General features: G+C 31.5%; 2 protein-coding genes across 3 annotated transcripts; both read right to left on the reverse strand.

Annotated features, from left to right (window-relative positions):
* Positions 1-579: 579 nt before the first annotated feature.
* LOC143915546 (epoxide hydrolase 4-like) lies at positions 580-7,150 on the reverse strand. Its single transcript, XM_077436243.1, has 6 exons — positions 6,761-7,150; positions 6,546-6,670; positions 3,597-3,709; positions 3,336-3,504; positions 2,174-2,322; positions 580-2,091 (listed from the first exon to the last, which is right to left on the reverse strand). Exons 1-6 carry the CDS (start codon positions 6,953-6,955, stop codon positions 1,838-1,840), a joined length of 1,005 nt encoding a protein of 334 aa, XP_077292369.1. The 5' UTR covers positions 6,956-7,150; the 3' UTR covers positions 580-1,837.
* A 1,876-nt stretch (positions 7,151-9,026) lies between these two features.
* LOC143915115 (uncharacterized) lies at positions 9,027-12,948 on the reverse strand. Of its 2 annotated transcripts, XM_077435547.1 has the most exons (11): positions 12,839-12,948; positions 12,489-12,661; positions 12,335-12,428; positions 12,068-12,256; positions 11,851-11,999; positions 10,412-10,581; positions 10,136-10,338; positions 9,949-10,069; positions 9,609-9,877; positions 9,281-9,534; positions 9,027-9,193 (listed from the first exon to the last, which is right to left on the reverse strand). In XM_077435547.1, exons 2-11 carry the CDS (start codon positions 12,650-12,652, stop codon positions 9,157-9,159), a joined length of 1,650 nt encoding a protein of 549 aa, XP_077291673.1. In that variant the 5' UTR covers positions 12,653-12,661; positions 12,839-12,948; the 3' UTR covers positions 9,027-9,156. The 2 variants fall into 2 exon arrangements, with proteins under 2 accessions (XP_077291673.1, XP_077291674.1); XM_077435548.1 differs by lacking the exon at positions 12,839-12,948 and having other exon boundaries at positions 10,145-10,338; positions 12,489-12,655.
* Between the last annotated feature and the right edge of the window lie 3,462 nt (positions 12,949-16,410).

Here is a 16,410-nt window from a genome sequence, read left to right on the forward strand (position 1 = left end):
AGTCAGAAGGAGACGCAATCCAGAAACAAGGTGTAAACTTAGCCTCTCTTTTGGCGCTTCTCTCTCGTAAGTCATAAAAATTAACAAATGATAATAATTAATTTGATTTCCGGGAGTGTTTAATGTCAGTGGCTCTCGAAATATTAATTTTTGAAGAGAATGGGGAAGTTGATAGGGGGGGGGGGGGGGCGAGACACAATTATTTTACCGCACCAAGTGACAACAACCCTAGCGACGCCACTGGTGCTGCTAGTCAAACTTGAATATTTTGTGACTCCAAATCGATCGTTTCATATCAGAGTCTCCAATTTATCTGATTTCATTGTTGGAAATAGAGAAAACATTATCTGATTAGAACAGTTCCTCCTTCAAATTGTTACCAATTTGAAGGAGGAACTCCTACTCATTATGTCACCAATATTTGCAATCCTACTCATTATGTCACCAATATTTGAATATGATTTCAAAATTTATAACCTATAAATTTATTTACATACTAGTGGTTTTACCCGGCTTCGCTCGGTATTTATAATATAAATCGCTTAAACATGGCTAAAATTTAATAGTAAACATTCATTTGTATGTTTATTAAATTTATTTTAATCGAAAAAAAAAAAATTAACGACAGCCAATCAGAAACGAATGGTTATTTTATATGTACATATATGTATATATAATATAAGGGAATGGAAACTGAAATTGGAATCGGAATTGGAACTGAAACATGAATCGGGAACCGGAACTGAAAAATGAATCTGGATCTGGAACTGAAAAGGGAATCTAAATGGAAATCGAAAATGGAATCGAAAGCGATATCAATATCATAGAAAATTAGATTTTTTTCGAAAACGTCACGGATTCTACGAGCCAAAACTTACATACATACAAAGTCTCTTTAGAAATTATATATTAGATGCCCAGTTTAATACCATAGATGTCGCTCAGAGACAACATGAGGAAATTTATAGGCTATTTTAAAAATATACAGAAAATATGTAGTTCACATGTCTGTAGATATACTAAATATTATATAATTGCTTTTCGTGACATTTACTACATACATACATACATATATCTTAATCCTATGTAGGCTGCCAGACGTCCTGGTATTCCGGGTTTGTCCCGGTTTCAAGCCTCTCGTCCCGGGGTCCCGAAGAGACCTTTCGGGACAGCCAAATGTCCCGATTTTCGATAGCTGCATATTGACCTTTCATTATTCAGAAATACCGACCCCCCGCAGTTATAAAACAGCAAAAAATTTACGAATCTCAATCTTACCGTAGATCCACATCCATGGTTAAAAAAACAAGAAAAGCGAGATTGAGAAAATCATTTTTTTTTTCAATCTTCTTTGGCAATATGTAATTAATTTCATTTAATATTAAAATAACTAAATAAACTGGGAAAAAAAGAAAGGAAATACTAGTTTATAAAAGGAAGGATCTTAAATGTAATTTGTTAAGTTTACGCTTTTTATTACAAAGTTTTTATCGTTCTTGTAATATCTGTACCTCGAAGGGAGGGGGGGGGGATACAATTAAAATATCCCGGTTTGGATATCAATAAATCTGGCAGCCCTGTGTGTATTGCATATGGATGAAATAATAAAAAAAAGAATTGTATAGCATTTAATAAAAATTCGACAACAACATCAGGAACTAAATATAATTTAACTACTCACATTCATTATAACTTAATCCCACGATGCATATTATCAATGACTTAAAATATAATGAAAACTACATATATATGATATTCAGTGCTTTCAGACTAAAACTCTATTTACACCATTTTCCTAACAATTGTTTACAATGTACATATTTACATATCCACTGTATCACTTTGTGATGAAGTTTCTTATAATTTCATTCACTTCTTCAGGTTGTTCTTGTTGGATAAAATGTCGTCCTTCCTTCAAAATTTTAGTTTCTAATCCATCATAGTACTGCCCCATCAATTTTGCCGTCGTTACCGAAATATAAGGATCTTTTTCACCGATTACATATAAACCTCGAGGAATTTTTTTACCCCGGGGTATAAATGACTTCAAGAAATTTTCTCTGTAATAGTTTATTGGCGGTGTAAATGCACCTGAAAAAAAAATCATACACCTATATAATACAGCCAACAAATTGCCATCTATATAAACATTATACATTCATGCATACTTTACCTTTCATCGAAAAAGTATATTTGTAGGCTTCAATGTCATCTTCGGTAACTTTAGAATTTTTACCTAGTAAAGATCTATTAAATACTTTTAGATCATCGGATCTCATTGCCATTTCGGGTAAGCAAGGCCCTTGGAAGAAAAACACATACCTAAAAAAAAATAATTCAAAATATTTTCCGAAAACAAAATAAATTTAGCACCATCTTCAGAGAAAATTTTATAGTAAAAATATATCTATAAGCATTTTTTTTATTTATTTACTATACGTACTTGAAACAGTTTTTGGAGTAAAATTGTACTATTTTAACATACTATGTAAAATAGTTTCATTTATTCTTGGCTTAAGAGGGCTGTATACTCGAAACCTTTTGTTGCCGTTCCTTTCTTCGATATACATATATATTGAGTGAATGTATATATTGAGTGTATGCGACAATATATATCAATATACATATACATATATTGAGTGAATGCGACAGTTGCGCTTCGAACAGATAATACGTATTTTAAATCGACAAAATCGAGGTTTCGTATTCTCCTATTTTTTCCTCCGAAACTGGACCAATTTTTAAAAAAATTTCATCATCGGTATGAGAAAGATATTTTCTATGCAACTGTGTGCGTATTTTTTTTTAATTCGACCGTTAAATAAGCACGCTGGACACTTTTCGTGGGTGTAAAAAAGAGGCGATTTTATAGATGTTTGGCGGCTTCTAGCTCGTATAAAAAATAACTAATCAAAAAAATAAAAACCCAGATGCATGCCAATGGTGGAAATCCATAGCATATTAAAAAATAATTTCTCTAGTGCCATAATTGAGGAAGGGAGAAGTGTAATACGTTTGTATGGACAAGGTGCTGGTGTCCAGGCCTCTTAAGAACGTGTTGTGGACAATGATAAGGCAAAGTCCTATTTAGGGGCCCCTCAAGATTCGGGGGCCCCAAGCGTGCGCTTATTTTCGATGTATGATAAACCGCCGCTTGCATATCTAAAGGTGTTATTGTTCATTTAACAATAACATCTTTTGTAAATAAAATTGATTTCAATCTTAGGATGACTACATCTACTTATATTAAGCCATTATTATATAGGTACAAATTACGAGCATACTCCACCAACATAACGGCAACTGAATTAAATAATTCAAAGTTTAATACACACCAAATATGAAGAAATTGCCAAAGTTCACTAAAAGCAACAGTGGACCACACTTCAGAACTAGGGCCACTCATCGCCACAAAACAATCCAACATATCTCCATAGACTTGGACGAACTCCCATGTTATGACTGCTCCCCAATCATGGCTAACCAATGTGAAACGCTCTCGGCCTAAATTTAAAAAATCAAAATTATATCAAAAATTTATTATTTTGACATACACATAATATAATATGTATGTATGTATATAAGAATCACTTTACCCAAAGCTGTTACTAATTCTTTGATATCGTTCACCATGATAATGGTTCTATAATGCTTTCGTCCCTTTGGTTTTTCAGTATCACCAAAGCCTCGCATATCTACTGCAACACACCTGAAAGTAATAAAAATGAGTAATATTAAAAATAAAAATATTTAAAAAATCGTGTCTTTCAAATACATTTTTGCAGGAATAGTAGAGACTACTAGTGATTCCAGTGACGGTGCTTTCAGTTATTGGTCAAAATTTGACCTTTGGTACTACCTGTAGTATTGAAATTTAATGATACCTAAATGGTAAAATTGAAATCCTGAGACATTGAAGATCATAAACAAATGTTGATTTTTAAAAGTTTGAATATTTTGTTATAATTTGCTTCCAAATTAAATATATTAATTAATAAAAGAACTTGTAAACGGTAATTTTTTTTAAATTTTTCACCGAAAGCTGGAACGATGTCTTTTGATTTATTATTACACTTTAAAATTCGGGAATATGTCGCAAAATTGAAATTGACTTTGAAGCCTGTTACCGTCGCACGGCTCTGTGTATACAATTAATTAATGGGTACGATTTAACTGTACATTGAGAAAAATACTTTGTATCTTAAAAAAAATGTTTGTGCATTAAAATTTTGCATTTGCAATCTCGTATTGCGCATCGAATAAAATATTTTGGCATTATAAAGTGACCATTAAAAAATATGAAACGACCATTCGAAAAAACAGATTTTAGCATTAAAATACATACAAAAAGTGGCAACTTTGCAGTCTTCCGCTATTGACAACTGTCGACTGTCAAAAGTGTTTACTTTTTTTTACGTATTACGTATGAATATGCATGATGATGTCAGGTCGTAGAGTCGAAGTCAAGGTTGTAGGTGTCGAAAGTCGCAAGCCGAAGAGTAAAAAATAAGGAATCCAGTAGAGAGAAGCGTTGATCGTTGTCGGTTCGTATTTTGGTCATTGTAATACACATTTATGTAAGTATTAAATATTTTTATATTTAATAAAATATATTTAATAAAAAAATTTTGTATATTATTCAAAGTTTCTAATGAAACTAATGAATAATATACAGAAATTTTAAATGTACAAATTTTTTTAAATTGCTTTTTTAAATGCACATTTATTTTATAAAATGTACGTTTAAATTGTTCCGTTAATTAATTTCGAACAGTGAAAAGATCTCATTCGCATTCGACTTGAAATTCACACTTGTTCTTGAACTCTTGCGGCCCTTTCACCTTTCATTCTCACATTGACTTGTTTTTATTTAGTAGTTTTTGTCTCACTAACTATCTACATAAATATTATATAATTCTGGGATAACTGACTCGTGGACCGGGATACGGGGATACAGATTTATAAACCGGGACATGTCCCAGGACATCGGAACCTATGGCAGCCCTACTGTAATACAAAATAGACTACCGGTAGTACCGAATATAAGAATTAAATTTTTATGTTAGTTGAATTGTTTTGAATTTAAGAAGAAAACACCGCGTTGGCTAGTTTGTGTGGATTAATCGAAAAATGAGTCAACACTCAACATTTTTTCCGGCCTGCAAAGGAGCCGTTAAGTGTATCATACATTTAAAATCAAATATAAAATGTACTTATGAAAATATCATACTTATAATTGAAACTATTTATGAATATTGATTTATAACTGACTGCTAACAATGAAAAGCCTCGTCGTTGTCCGATTTTTTTTTAATTCGATAGATACTTAATTATATTTATTAATTATTTAAATAAGTATTTTAAAGTAATAAAAAATCATAACCAATAGAAAAACCACCGGACTATTCATTGCAATATTCATTATACTTTTAGCACAGCAATTTTTAACTCAAAATACATAGATTTTTAGTTAAAAACTGCAAAAGCCAAAAATTTTTGATAATTACGCATTTTTTTAAAACGCTCATATCTCAATAACGAGAAGAAAAAAACAAAAATAAGATTAAATTTGCGTAATACAGATCGAGAATTAAATTGTATTGCACCAATTGCCTAAATAAACCAACATCAGTAGTGGTTAAAGCAATTTCGGTAGTACCTCTAGAATCAAGAATCTCTAGCGAATACATTATGCTTTCATTTATACAAAATAACTGTGTGGATGACCTTAATTTATAGTGACTTACATTTGGACTTGGTAAAGAACTCGACCTTTATACTCACATATGTGTATAAAATATCATCGATTAAAAATCGGATTTTTGCAATAAATTTTCCTGTAGCTAACACTTGATAAATACCACAAATCAAATAAAAATTGAACCTTTGATCTTAATTCAATTTCTGAATAATACCCACATATTAAATAACATATGTTATGTATGTACATACATAAATCAAATTATGAACGTTTCAAGTAAATCACTTTAATAATACAATAATTCTACGTTTTAATTAATGCACATGTTGACAAGCAGAGCGTGAAATATCGACAATGAGCAATTAGTCTAATAGCATAATATGACCAACTTTTGCGAAAGTTGAATCGGAATACCAAATTATTTCCATTAGTTCGGATAAAAAGTAGCACGATCTCTGATTTGGCTACAATTGAAGCAATTAATAAAAAAACCACACTATAAATGTGCATAATATGATTCAAACTGTATCTATGCCAGCTGTAAGTTATCTGATTTCATATTATGTATATATTAAAGTATTTTATACAATATTTAACCGGATTGTTATGTATCATAGATTAAATTATAAAACAAATCTCTTTTTAGATAGTAATTAAGTGCATCCATTAACGTTAGATCAAACTGCCATCAGATACAAGTAGTAAAATTGCATGCTAATGTATGTACCTATAACTACCAGCAAATACTTAGCCGCGAAACATATAAATTTATGGTTATTTTATTTATTATAAATTCAAATAATCAGGTTTTTATTCGCAATAATTTCGCATAGTATGAACCTACCAGTAGTCTTTCGAGAATTCTTCTAATTGATGTCTCCACGAATACCAAAACTCGGGAAAGCCATGAACGAACAACAACAAAGGCTTGCTATGATCTCCTCTTTCGACGTAGTGAAACTTCAAACCCTGATAATGACAATAAAACACAAACATTAAGTATGTATATAAATTTAATTTAATTTTATAAATAAAATACGTAGATATGTAAGTACTTACATTGGCATTGATGTATTTGTGGTCGCCTTTTTTGGGATCCGTGAGACATTTTGGAGGAATCGGTCTATCTTTGATGCGTTTGTATTTCGGTTGGAGTACGTAAAATAGGAAATTTACTGAACCAACAGTTGAAAATACCAAAACTGATATGATGTTAGCCAAGATACGTGTGAATAAAGAAATTTTGCCGTCCATTGTGGAGCCGGCTGCTGGTAAAGCGGTACAGACAAGACTGGTTTCGATCCAACGCAAAACAACCGTACGACAACAGATAAAGCAGAAGTGCACAGGTGAAATTTAAGTGAGTATGCGAAAGAATTTCTACCTGGGTATTTGTATCGTATGCCTACGATACAAATCCGATAGATGCATTTGTAACAACACTACCATATGTATTTGAATTTAAAGCAGCCATTCTCAAACTTTTTCATTTGCAGAACGCTTTTTTGATGCAGACCCCTTTTTTGAATAAGGAATTACAATTTATCAACAAAATTAATTTACCAGTAAGTGGTAAATAATTTCTCCCATTACCGGTTTACCGCTTTTTACTGGTAAATGAAAAAAAAACAGAGTTCAAATCAGTCAATATCTCGAGTACGAATTTTCGCATGATCACAAAACTTCATCTATTGTTACTAAGTACATATGTAGATAAAGTAATTACGTGGATGGTATGTACTGTATTTGATCACTTTTCCTAAAAACTTTAACCACGATTAGGACTGCCATAATTGTCGAGAGTAATCGGATTATTTCGCACATTGCGATCGCGCACACCACAATCGTCGCATATTTGAAGGAATATTTGACACGCGAGTTCTCGTTAATATGATAGTTTGCGTGTACTATGACTTTTGCGAGATCGTTTTGTGCGGAATAATCACCGAACCATTGTCGAGATGCCGACCGGGACAAATAATCTAATATATAATTTCGAAAGAGATTTTGTATGTATGTAAGGTTTTGGTGGTAGAATCCGTCACGTTAAATTTAATAAAAAAACAAATACATATTCAATTAAATTTAAATAAAATAAAACTATTCAAATAAATTTACATAATAAAATGTTTACTATTAGATTTGTCATGTTTAAGCGGTTTATATTACAAATACTGAGCGAAGCCGGGTAAAACCACTAGTAAATGAAAAGTACATTGAAGATCTTAAACGACTTTTGATTTTTTAAAGTTTACTGAGATATGTTTCAACTGAATTGATGGTTTCTGAAAAATTCTAAATTGACAAATATACAAAAATTGGTTGCTTAATAGTATAGAATATTGTTGGGTAGGGGTTTAGGTATTAGGGTATTAGGTTCAGGATCCAAATGAAAGGCCAAAGTCGCTCCACAGCATTTATTTAACCATTCAGGAGGTCCACATATAACTACCGCTCACTCCAGAATACTTGATTTATGGTATTTACGGACAAGTTGCCCAACATAGCATCCCCGTTCCGTTGGCGTGTCTATTGTCTAGGCACGTAGGTCTACCTGCACTCGCCCCGTTCTGTGAGAACCCCAGCGTATCCTTTGTTCGAACACTTACTGAGTTCCGTTAACCTAATCCGGGGATCTGTATTTTTCACCCACGAATGCTCTTAGACAGTGGATACTCTCTCCCATGTTTCCACGTTACAATATAATAAACAGCAGCATACTTCAGTGATTAACGTATAATACTTACAACGGAGGGGTCACGGATTTAAGCCTTGACCTGATGCTGTTAGCCAAACCTTGGATATACGTATATGATTCCAGGTATTTATATATTAAATAAATAATAATAAAAAGTTTACTTTATACAAAAAAGATTCATATCATGTGCTAAAGAAGCACTCGCATAAGGTGACGCGATTTACGTCATACTTTTTTGTTTATTTACAAAGAAAGTTTATCTTGTCCAGACGATCATCTCTCAAATGAAATATTTTCAAATACTTTATCAGGCGTAACCAATTTATTAAGTATACATATTCAGAACGATTTAGGTACGATTTCACAATCTATATACAACTACGTGATTGCCAAACTTTCAAGAATTCGTGTATATTTAATGAGATAATGAAATCTTTGGTACCTTTTTAGTTGACCCTGACTAGTTTGCCAGCTGATTTTCTTTATCACGATCCGTGATGATGTGCTTATTATGAAATTAGATATTAAACTTGAATTATTATATTGTTAGTGACGATAAAAATGCTTTTGAATCAGAATTCGAGGTCGGACACTGTGCGCTACTGATTGTATTAAAATTGCACAGATAGTAATTTATATACCGTTTATTTTTATATTCTGTAAACATTACACGTTATTAACAATCATAAATTATCTTTTACACCTTTAAAAATTGTACTATGATCACTTTTAATCTTATTCATCTAAAATTGCAAAATCAATTGTCACCGTCCGTTCTTTTGATACCTGAAATTCTATAAAATTTTAAAATGAAATTAACATCAAAATACACACATTATGTATGCACATATTTTCTAAGGCGTATTAAATGTAACACAAACCGAATTTGCTTCCGATACACTTTGAACGCTCTTCTCCATTGTCTAGATACGACCAAGGCTCTTTCAGAGCATTCTATCCATTTATTATCAGCATCTTGGGTCACTGGAGGGTCTGAATTTACCATTCCGACAATACCGAGCTCTAAATCTATTACTGGTGCTGATTCTATTGGCTTAGAAGGAAGCGGTTCATCGATAAACTTTTTAGCCTCTTCTAACAGTTGCAAGTGAGCGTTTTTTGAATCATCATCCACCTAACATGAAACGAAACAATCAATATTAAAAATCACACAACTCAAATATGGTTCCTTTATAAAACAAAACTTACTTGAACGCTTCGAAGTGTATACGCAGATTTAGTTTGAGAAGGATTAGTTGATTTTTCAGGTACTTCTTCGTCATCTTTCTGAGGCGGACCTATAATCCACGGATCTAAAGGCTTCGATGATGATGGTCTCAGAGGTTTTTGGGGAGGACGTGCCCTAGAGAGTGCTCTAGCTATATTTCCGCAAACGATCCCACCAGACGTTAAAGAGCTGGGAGAAGTGTCAGCCATTGCTTCAGGAAAAGTTGGCAAATTCATCGAATCGACATCACCTACAAATCATCCGACAATGTACCATCATATACTCATTTTATTACATTAATATTTGTACGGGAACATTTACGAGTGTTATTGGGCAGAGCTGTGCAAGGTCTACGCATAGCAGTATGGCATCTTGCGTTGTAATCTGAATTCGAAATACCCAAAGCAGTTGCGGGTCTTCCATTCGAAGCTAATCTCTGAGTCTGAAATGTGACATATTAAATATGCATGTCATCATTAAATCACTAATAATTATCGTAACTACATACATTGCGTACTCGATTAGATACGAATTGGTTATCGTCTGCGCAATCTGAATTCGACGAGTGATTTTCGTTATCTTCTGATGACGGTTCGGTTAGGCTGCTGACTTCAATGGAACACGAGGCGGTTTCGTCAGTTTTTAGATTGCCCTCTATCGATTTGTACGACTCGTCGTTGATATCGGTTCCCATCGATTCCTCGAATGAGTCTGTAATTGATAGTATAAATCGTCACAGATATAATCGATACGATTTTATTTTTTTAATCTATGACTTTTTAACCTTCTTCACTTGTAAAATCGCCGTCTAGCTTCTTCAAATTGGGCATGTAATCCTTCATGATCTTTTTGTAATCGTGCATCCTAGATACAGGAGTACCTTTGATACTTAACTTTTCCAAATGAGGGCACAACGACAGTAAACTTACATTTGCGATAGAGTTCAATGGATTTCTGAAAAATATTCAAATTCATATTTCAATACATTTTTTTCAAGAAGAAGATTAGTTCTATAACAAGCAAGGCGTTGTGAATATAATATCTAAGATATTATCATTTTTTTCAAATTTAGTCACAGAAAGAGCGTTAAAATAAAAAAAAGCGTCTACAAATTCATTTGAATGCAAATTCTGGAATATCACTTATCCCTTTTTTAGGGCGACTATATTTACCAGGCAAAATAATTACCCCCCCCCCCCTCCGATATAAAAATTTTGCAACCCCCCTTTTTAAAATATATTGTCAAGCAAAATTTTTTTTTCAGAATGTACAATTCTTGTGCACAACGAAAATAGAAACAAGATAAAAAATATTAATATAAAACTTAATAAATATAAAACAAGATAAAAAATATAAAATAAAACTTGATTTTTTTCTCTGTTTCTGTTGATTGTAAAAATTATGATTATTTCTTTTGTTAAGCAATATAATTCTTACCAGAACGTACATTTCTTAAAAAGAAGAAAATAAAATTAAATATAATATTATACATATTCTATTTTGAAGTTATTTAAAAATAATTATGATGAAAATAATTGCACAAAACGATTTTTTTTCAGAAACATTTAAATGAATCATGTCACACAATATTTAAATGTAACTTTAAAATGAATACATTCTATATAAATATATATTTACATATATACTACATGTAATATATGTTTTTGAAAAACAAGAAAAATTTTGGAATTAAATAATATATCAATTAAAAAATTATTTACAAAATTCTTCTAGACAAACCAAACAATTTAGAGGAACGCAAAAAATGGGCAAAAAAACGAGGTTGTCCCGGCTAAAACGAGACGTATGGTCACCCTACTTATATTAGTAATTTCCTATTATTTCCTGACTTTTTAAGACTATTTTTAACATTGGAATCAATCAGTCAAACCCGCCAAATAGTAATACCTTACTTGAATATGTACCAAACAATAAAATCAATATACATACATATGTACATACATACAATATACGTATGTAGAAAACTTTTTCCGAAAATGTTTTTCTAAAAATGAGGTTACAAACGCTAAACTGAAAATAGCACATATGTTTTCAAAATGTATTTTATCACGATTTTAACAAGAGATTAAAATTTTTAGTTCTATGTATATATCTTTCATATGTATACAATTTTTACCTACTGCATAAATATTGTATGTATTTAATCAATCAGTGATTATTCCTAGAATACATATTTTACACACACTACGATAATGAAATAACCTGTCCAAATTGATGACTTTGATATTTTCTAATACGGCACAAGGTCCAACGTTTTCGATGTGATTATCGGCCGCATACAATTCCGTCAAATTAGACAGACCAAACGTTCCATCCAAATTTGTTAAACCGCATCTTGAAACGTGCAAAACCTAAAAAAACACTTGTTAAATATTTTCCTTCTTTTATTTTACAAAACAACAAATACACTATGCATTACTTTGAGATGATTTAGCGTAGTTCCTATCTCTCTAAGTGACGTCAATCCACTTCCATCCAATCGTAAAACTCTAACATACGGCGTGTACACTTCGAGTCTGCTCAATGAAACTGCAGCGGCCACGACTCTCAAGCGAACCTCTCTCAATTGCCTCAATTGATGAACATCTTCAACGCCACTGGATTGAATCTATCCAATACAGCAAATTAAGTATATAAGAACAATTTAAATCAAAAAATAACAACAGTAAAATAAGTGAATACATACCAAAAGATCAAGCAAAGTTTGCTCTCGTGGAAAACTCAATCGTTCGACAGCAAGCGAATTTTCGAATCCATTTTCGTGCGATGCAGAGATTATTCTAAAACCGCATAAAATATAAATGAAGTATTCGAATCTTAATTAATTCAAAATTATTTACCTGAAAAGTGTGGATGTTTCCGGAGATGCTGATTCGAACGAATTTGGAGAGCTCACCGTTGAATTCGTTATAGGTGTTGTTGATGTAGAAGCGTTTGATGATGCGTTGTCATTTTTGACAAATTTTTCTGGAGCTTCCTCCTGGATTTTATCCAATAATGGCATCGGCGAAATCTAGACATTTGTATGATGATAAATTAAAAATATGAACGCAATATGTAAGATTGCAAACTCAATCCTTGACGTTTTATTGACGTCTATATACGTACGTACAAGCGATCAATACTATTGTACATACATACTATATGTGTGTGTATGAACATATAAATACAGAATCAAACCATGGGCTACCCTTTGTTTTCATTGTCATTATTAAATGACAGGCGGTGTACACTTTATAAATTGATCGTAATTATCGACATTTTGTAAGCGTGTCGATCAAATTTGAAATGTACTTACACGGTGTCGTGGAAAATTCGGCAAAAAATCACTGAATTAAGAACAACGCTCGTAAATGACATTTTCATATAGATGATAGTATTTACAAACTTAAAATCAACCTAAATATACCTAAATTGTCAATCCATTGTTAAATTGTCACTTTCGATTCGATCGCCCTGAATAAACATGAACGTCGCTATGGCGATTTATTTTTTACCATAGAGACGTATGAAACAGAAATAAACATAAATATTATTGTCCTGCTGTACGTGGAATGTTCAATTTATAAGGGCTATATTATTGCAGAATAATTTATTTTGTAATTTTTCAATTAGTTTTACAGCTTTAAAGAAATATGTATATATATTTTTTAAAAACAGTGAAATACTATACATGCATATATATGTATGTTACAGTTGAAGTTTATCTTCCAGTTATAATATATTTTGACTAGTTGGAATATATTCCATCTAACTTGATACCAACTGCCGTCATAGTTGAAGTGTATTTTCAGTTGTAATATATTTTGTCTAGTTGGAATATATTCCGTCTAACCCATGTAACTAGATCCATATGGCGAATTATATTCCAACTGGTCAAAATACATAATAACTGAAAATACAGGTCAACTATAAGTTGGTACCAGTTAAGAGGAGAGATTAGGTTTTCGTGAAAACATCACTCGACTAGTAAATTCAGTTGGAAAGGCATATTTTTCTTAGAACACATATTTATATTTATCGTAATACGGTACTTATTACCTTTATACGTAATACCTAGCAAATATTTACGCATTATTGAATTCTAAGCCACTCGTAAAAATATCACAGCTGTCAAAACTCAACTGTTATATACCTAATATAACAAAAGCCGCACATTGTTGAAAGTGTATTTTCGCTTGTAGAGATATAATATACTAGTTGAATTGTATTCGAATATGAATGAACTGAAACGCCAGTTGGAATAAATTACAACTGAAAAAGACACTTCGACTGTAACATTTACAATAAATCGAAGAAAATAATAGAAAATGATTAAAATAATATATTATACAATTAAACTAATATAAAGATTTCTCCTATGTGACCTCTAAATATACATACATATGTACATACATACAAATAACGTTTATCTTAGCATTCCAAAGATTTGTTTTGTAATTTTTTTTTTGATATTTTAAAACTTGAGTATCTATTATACATACATATATCAAAATGTTGATATTTCTTTTAAAAAATATATACACACTCAAGTCTCTTTTTATGCAGTTTTGAACTTATGTGGTTAATATTTAATGCAAATTCTCAAAATAAATTTAAAAAAAACTTCTGACGTTATTAACATAACGTATTTTATTTTGCGTACTGGCATTTTTTACATGTGCAAAACTATCTAAAAAAACACGTGCCGCAAACCCCTCGGTGTGTTTTTGCCCTTATTACTATGTATTTTATTTTAAAAAGTATGATTATTTTTGTAATGAAATTGAAAAAACCAATTTCAACATGTATTCTCAAAAATAGTGAGTTAATATTAACCGAAAGACCTAATATTAACGTTTTTAATATATAATAATAATTTAAAAATGTAAGCATATAAACGTTAAATGTCCAATCTTATTAAATTCAACGAAAACACTCACCTCAGAGGTCACTCGCTTAGACTCCAAAAAGAAAAATATAATAAATTGATCAGAGATTCCTTCTTTTCAAACGGAGTGGTTTCAGTTTGGAATAATCTTCCCAATAATATTGTAATTTCTGACAACCTTAATATTTTTAAGAATAACCTTGATGTATTTCTTAAACTTAAAAGATTTCTGTAATTCTTCTTTCCCAATATCTTATTTCTGTTTCTTGTTTACTTTTTTTTCTCTCTTATTTATTTTTTATTTTTTTTATTTTAATACAAGCTGAGCTCGGCATGCGTTGCAATGCCACAATAACACATACAATTCCTGTTCCCGTTCCCGTTCTCGTTTCCGTTCTCGTTCCCGGTCCCATTTGTCGGTAAAACGCAGGCAGCGAGCACGTTGGTCGTGATGCGAAAATATTTGAAATTATAGCGTTGCAATGAGACTCAATCCCGTTTTTCCCGTTTTCGTTCCCGTTTTTGGGCGATTTTTTTTCATAGTAATCTTCCCGGACATGCATAGAACAAATTCTGAAAGTTCCATTGTAATCGGTTTGGTGGTTTAGGAGCCTACTCGAGACACACACACAGGCATTAATTTGTATATATGTATATAGATTGTCATTTTGAATGTATTTTATTTTTTTCTCAATTAATTTACAAATATATATAAATAATATTAATCAAACCCTTTGGGTATATCGGCTTTGCCGCCTCTCCCAAGTATGTCAAATAAATAAATATTAATTATAGGGTTCAAATCCCGCTTACCAAATTTAAAAACCCGTTTAAGAATTATGAAAATTTAGCGGAAAACCATATCCTTGATAAATTTTGTGTCGATGAGCAGTCCTGTGAAATTAAATAAAAAAAGAAAAAGCTTATTTTTTCATTATTTTTAATTAATTCTGCGCGCTGTTGTCGGGGTCTTAATGCGAGCTTTAGCCTTTTTAAATATTTTACACAATTTTATAAATATTTCCGGTACCAAAATTAAACAAGGAGAGAAGTGAAGTGTGTCAATTTACTTTGAAAAGGTTTAAAATAATATACTTGTATGAGATAATTGTAGAGAAAGTGGAAACGATAAACTTTATTCCTCGTGAAGGTATTATATATTTAATGGCAGGTTTAAAAATTTTATACTAGTGAAAATAAAAAGCACACAGCATAATGTGCATAATAAACCAACGTATATTGTATTGATGCGCCGTTGATTGCTGCAAAAATACACGAAGATACAATTTTTCAGCACGCAACCTAACCGATGAAAGCTATTTTATCATATTTTATGTAGCTTTATGTGCTTAAACTAGAACGTATAGTTCAACGATTATACATATCTACTGGAATAAAATGTAAACGTTCGACTACAGTTTGTGTATTTATTATTCAAAACATTACGTTTCCCATCGTCGATGATGATTGCAGCATTTAGTAAAACTAGTAAATACTATATGGAAAAAATTACACTTATGTATTGAAGCTAAATTTTTCCTCCTCAGTGGAATCAAAATGAATTGAACTTTAAACAAATTCCAACGGTGTTTGCTGATCAACACTAAATATAAATATACATAATTCGTATTTTCAGTGTATATATGTATATTTGTATATTAGATATGTTTCGCAAACACACTGCTACCAGACACTATTCGTAAAAATTTTGAATTCGCAATTAAAACAATGACGGAACACTTCACTAAGTGGAAAATTCAAATTAGTCAAACCAAAACAGACGCTATATTCTTTAGTGTTAGAAAGCATAAGCCAAGTTCAGATCTGAAAATCCCCTCTGGAGAATGTCTGAAATGGCAGTCAGTAATAAAATATTTAGGAGTAACTTTCGA

The sequence above is a fragment of the Arctopsyche grandis genome, chromosome 8 (genome assembly GCF_051622035.1).
Source record: "Arctopsyche grandis isolate Sample6627 chromosome 8, ASM5162203v2, whole genome shotgun sequence".
Taxonomy (NCBI): Eukaryota; Metazoa; Arthropoda; class Insecta; order Trichoptera; family Hydropsychidae; genus Arctopsyche; species Arctopsyche grandis.

Excerpts from the sequence above, each read along its gene's own strand:
- LOC143915546 (XM_077436243.1), bottom strand. The coding sequence starts at position 6,955 with ATGGACGGCAAAATTTCTTTATTCACACGTATCTTGGCTAACATCATA. Across the intron at positions 2,323-3,335 it reads TGGCAATTTCTTCATATTTG|GTATGTGTTTTTCTTCCAAG; the intron begins GTGTGTATTAAA and ends ATTTTTTTTTAG. Across the intron at positions 2,092-2,173 it reads ATATACTTTTTCGATGAAAG|GTGCATTTACACCGCCAATA; the intron begins GTAAAGTATGCA and ends TTTTTTTTTCAG.
- LOC143915115 (XM_077435547.1), bottom strand. The coding sequence starts at position 12,652 with ATGCCATTATTGGATAAAATCCAGGAGGAAGCTCCAGAAAAATTTGTC. Across the intron at positions 10,339-10,411 it reads CGATTTTACAAGTGAAGAAG|ACTCATTCGAGGAATCGATG; the intron begins GTTAAAAAGTCA and ends TATCAATTACAG. Across the intron at positions 10,070-10,135 it reads TATCTAATCGAGTACGCAAT|ACTCAGAGATTAGCTTCGAA; the intron begins GTATGTAGTTAC and ends GTCACATTTCAG.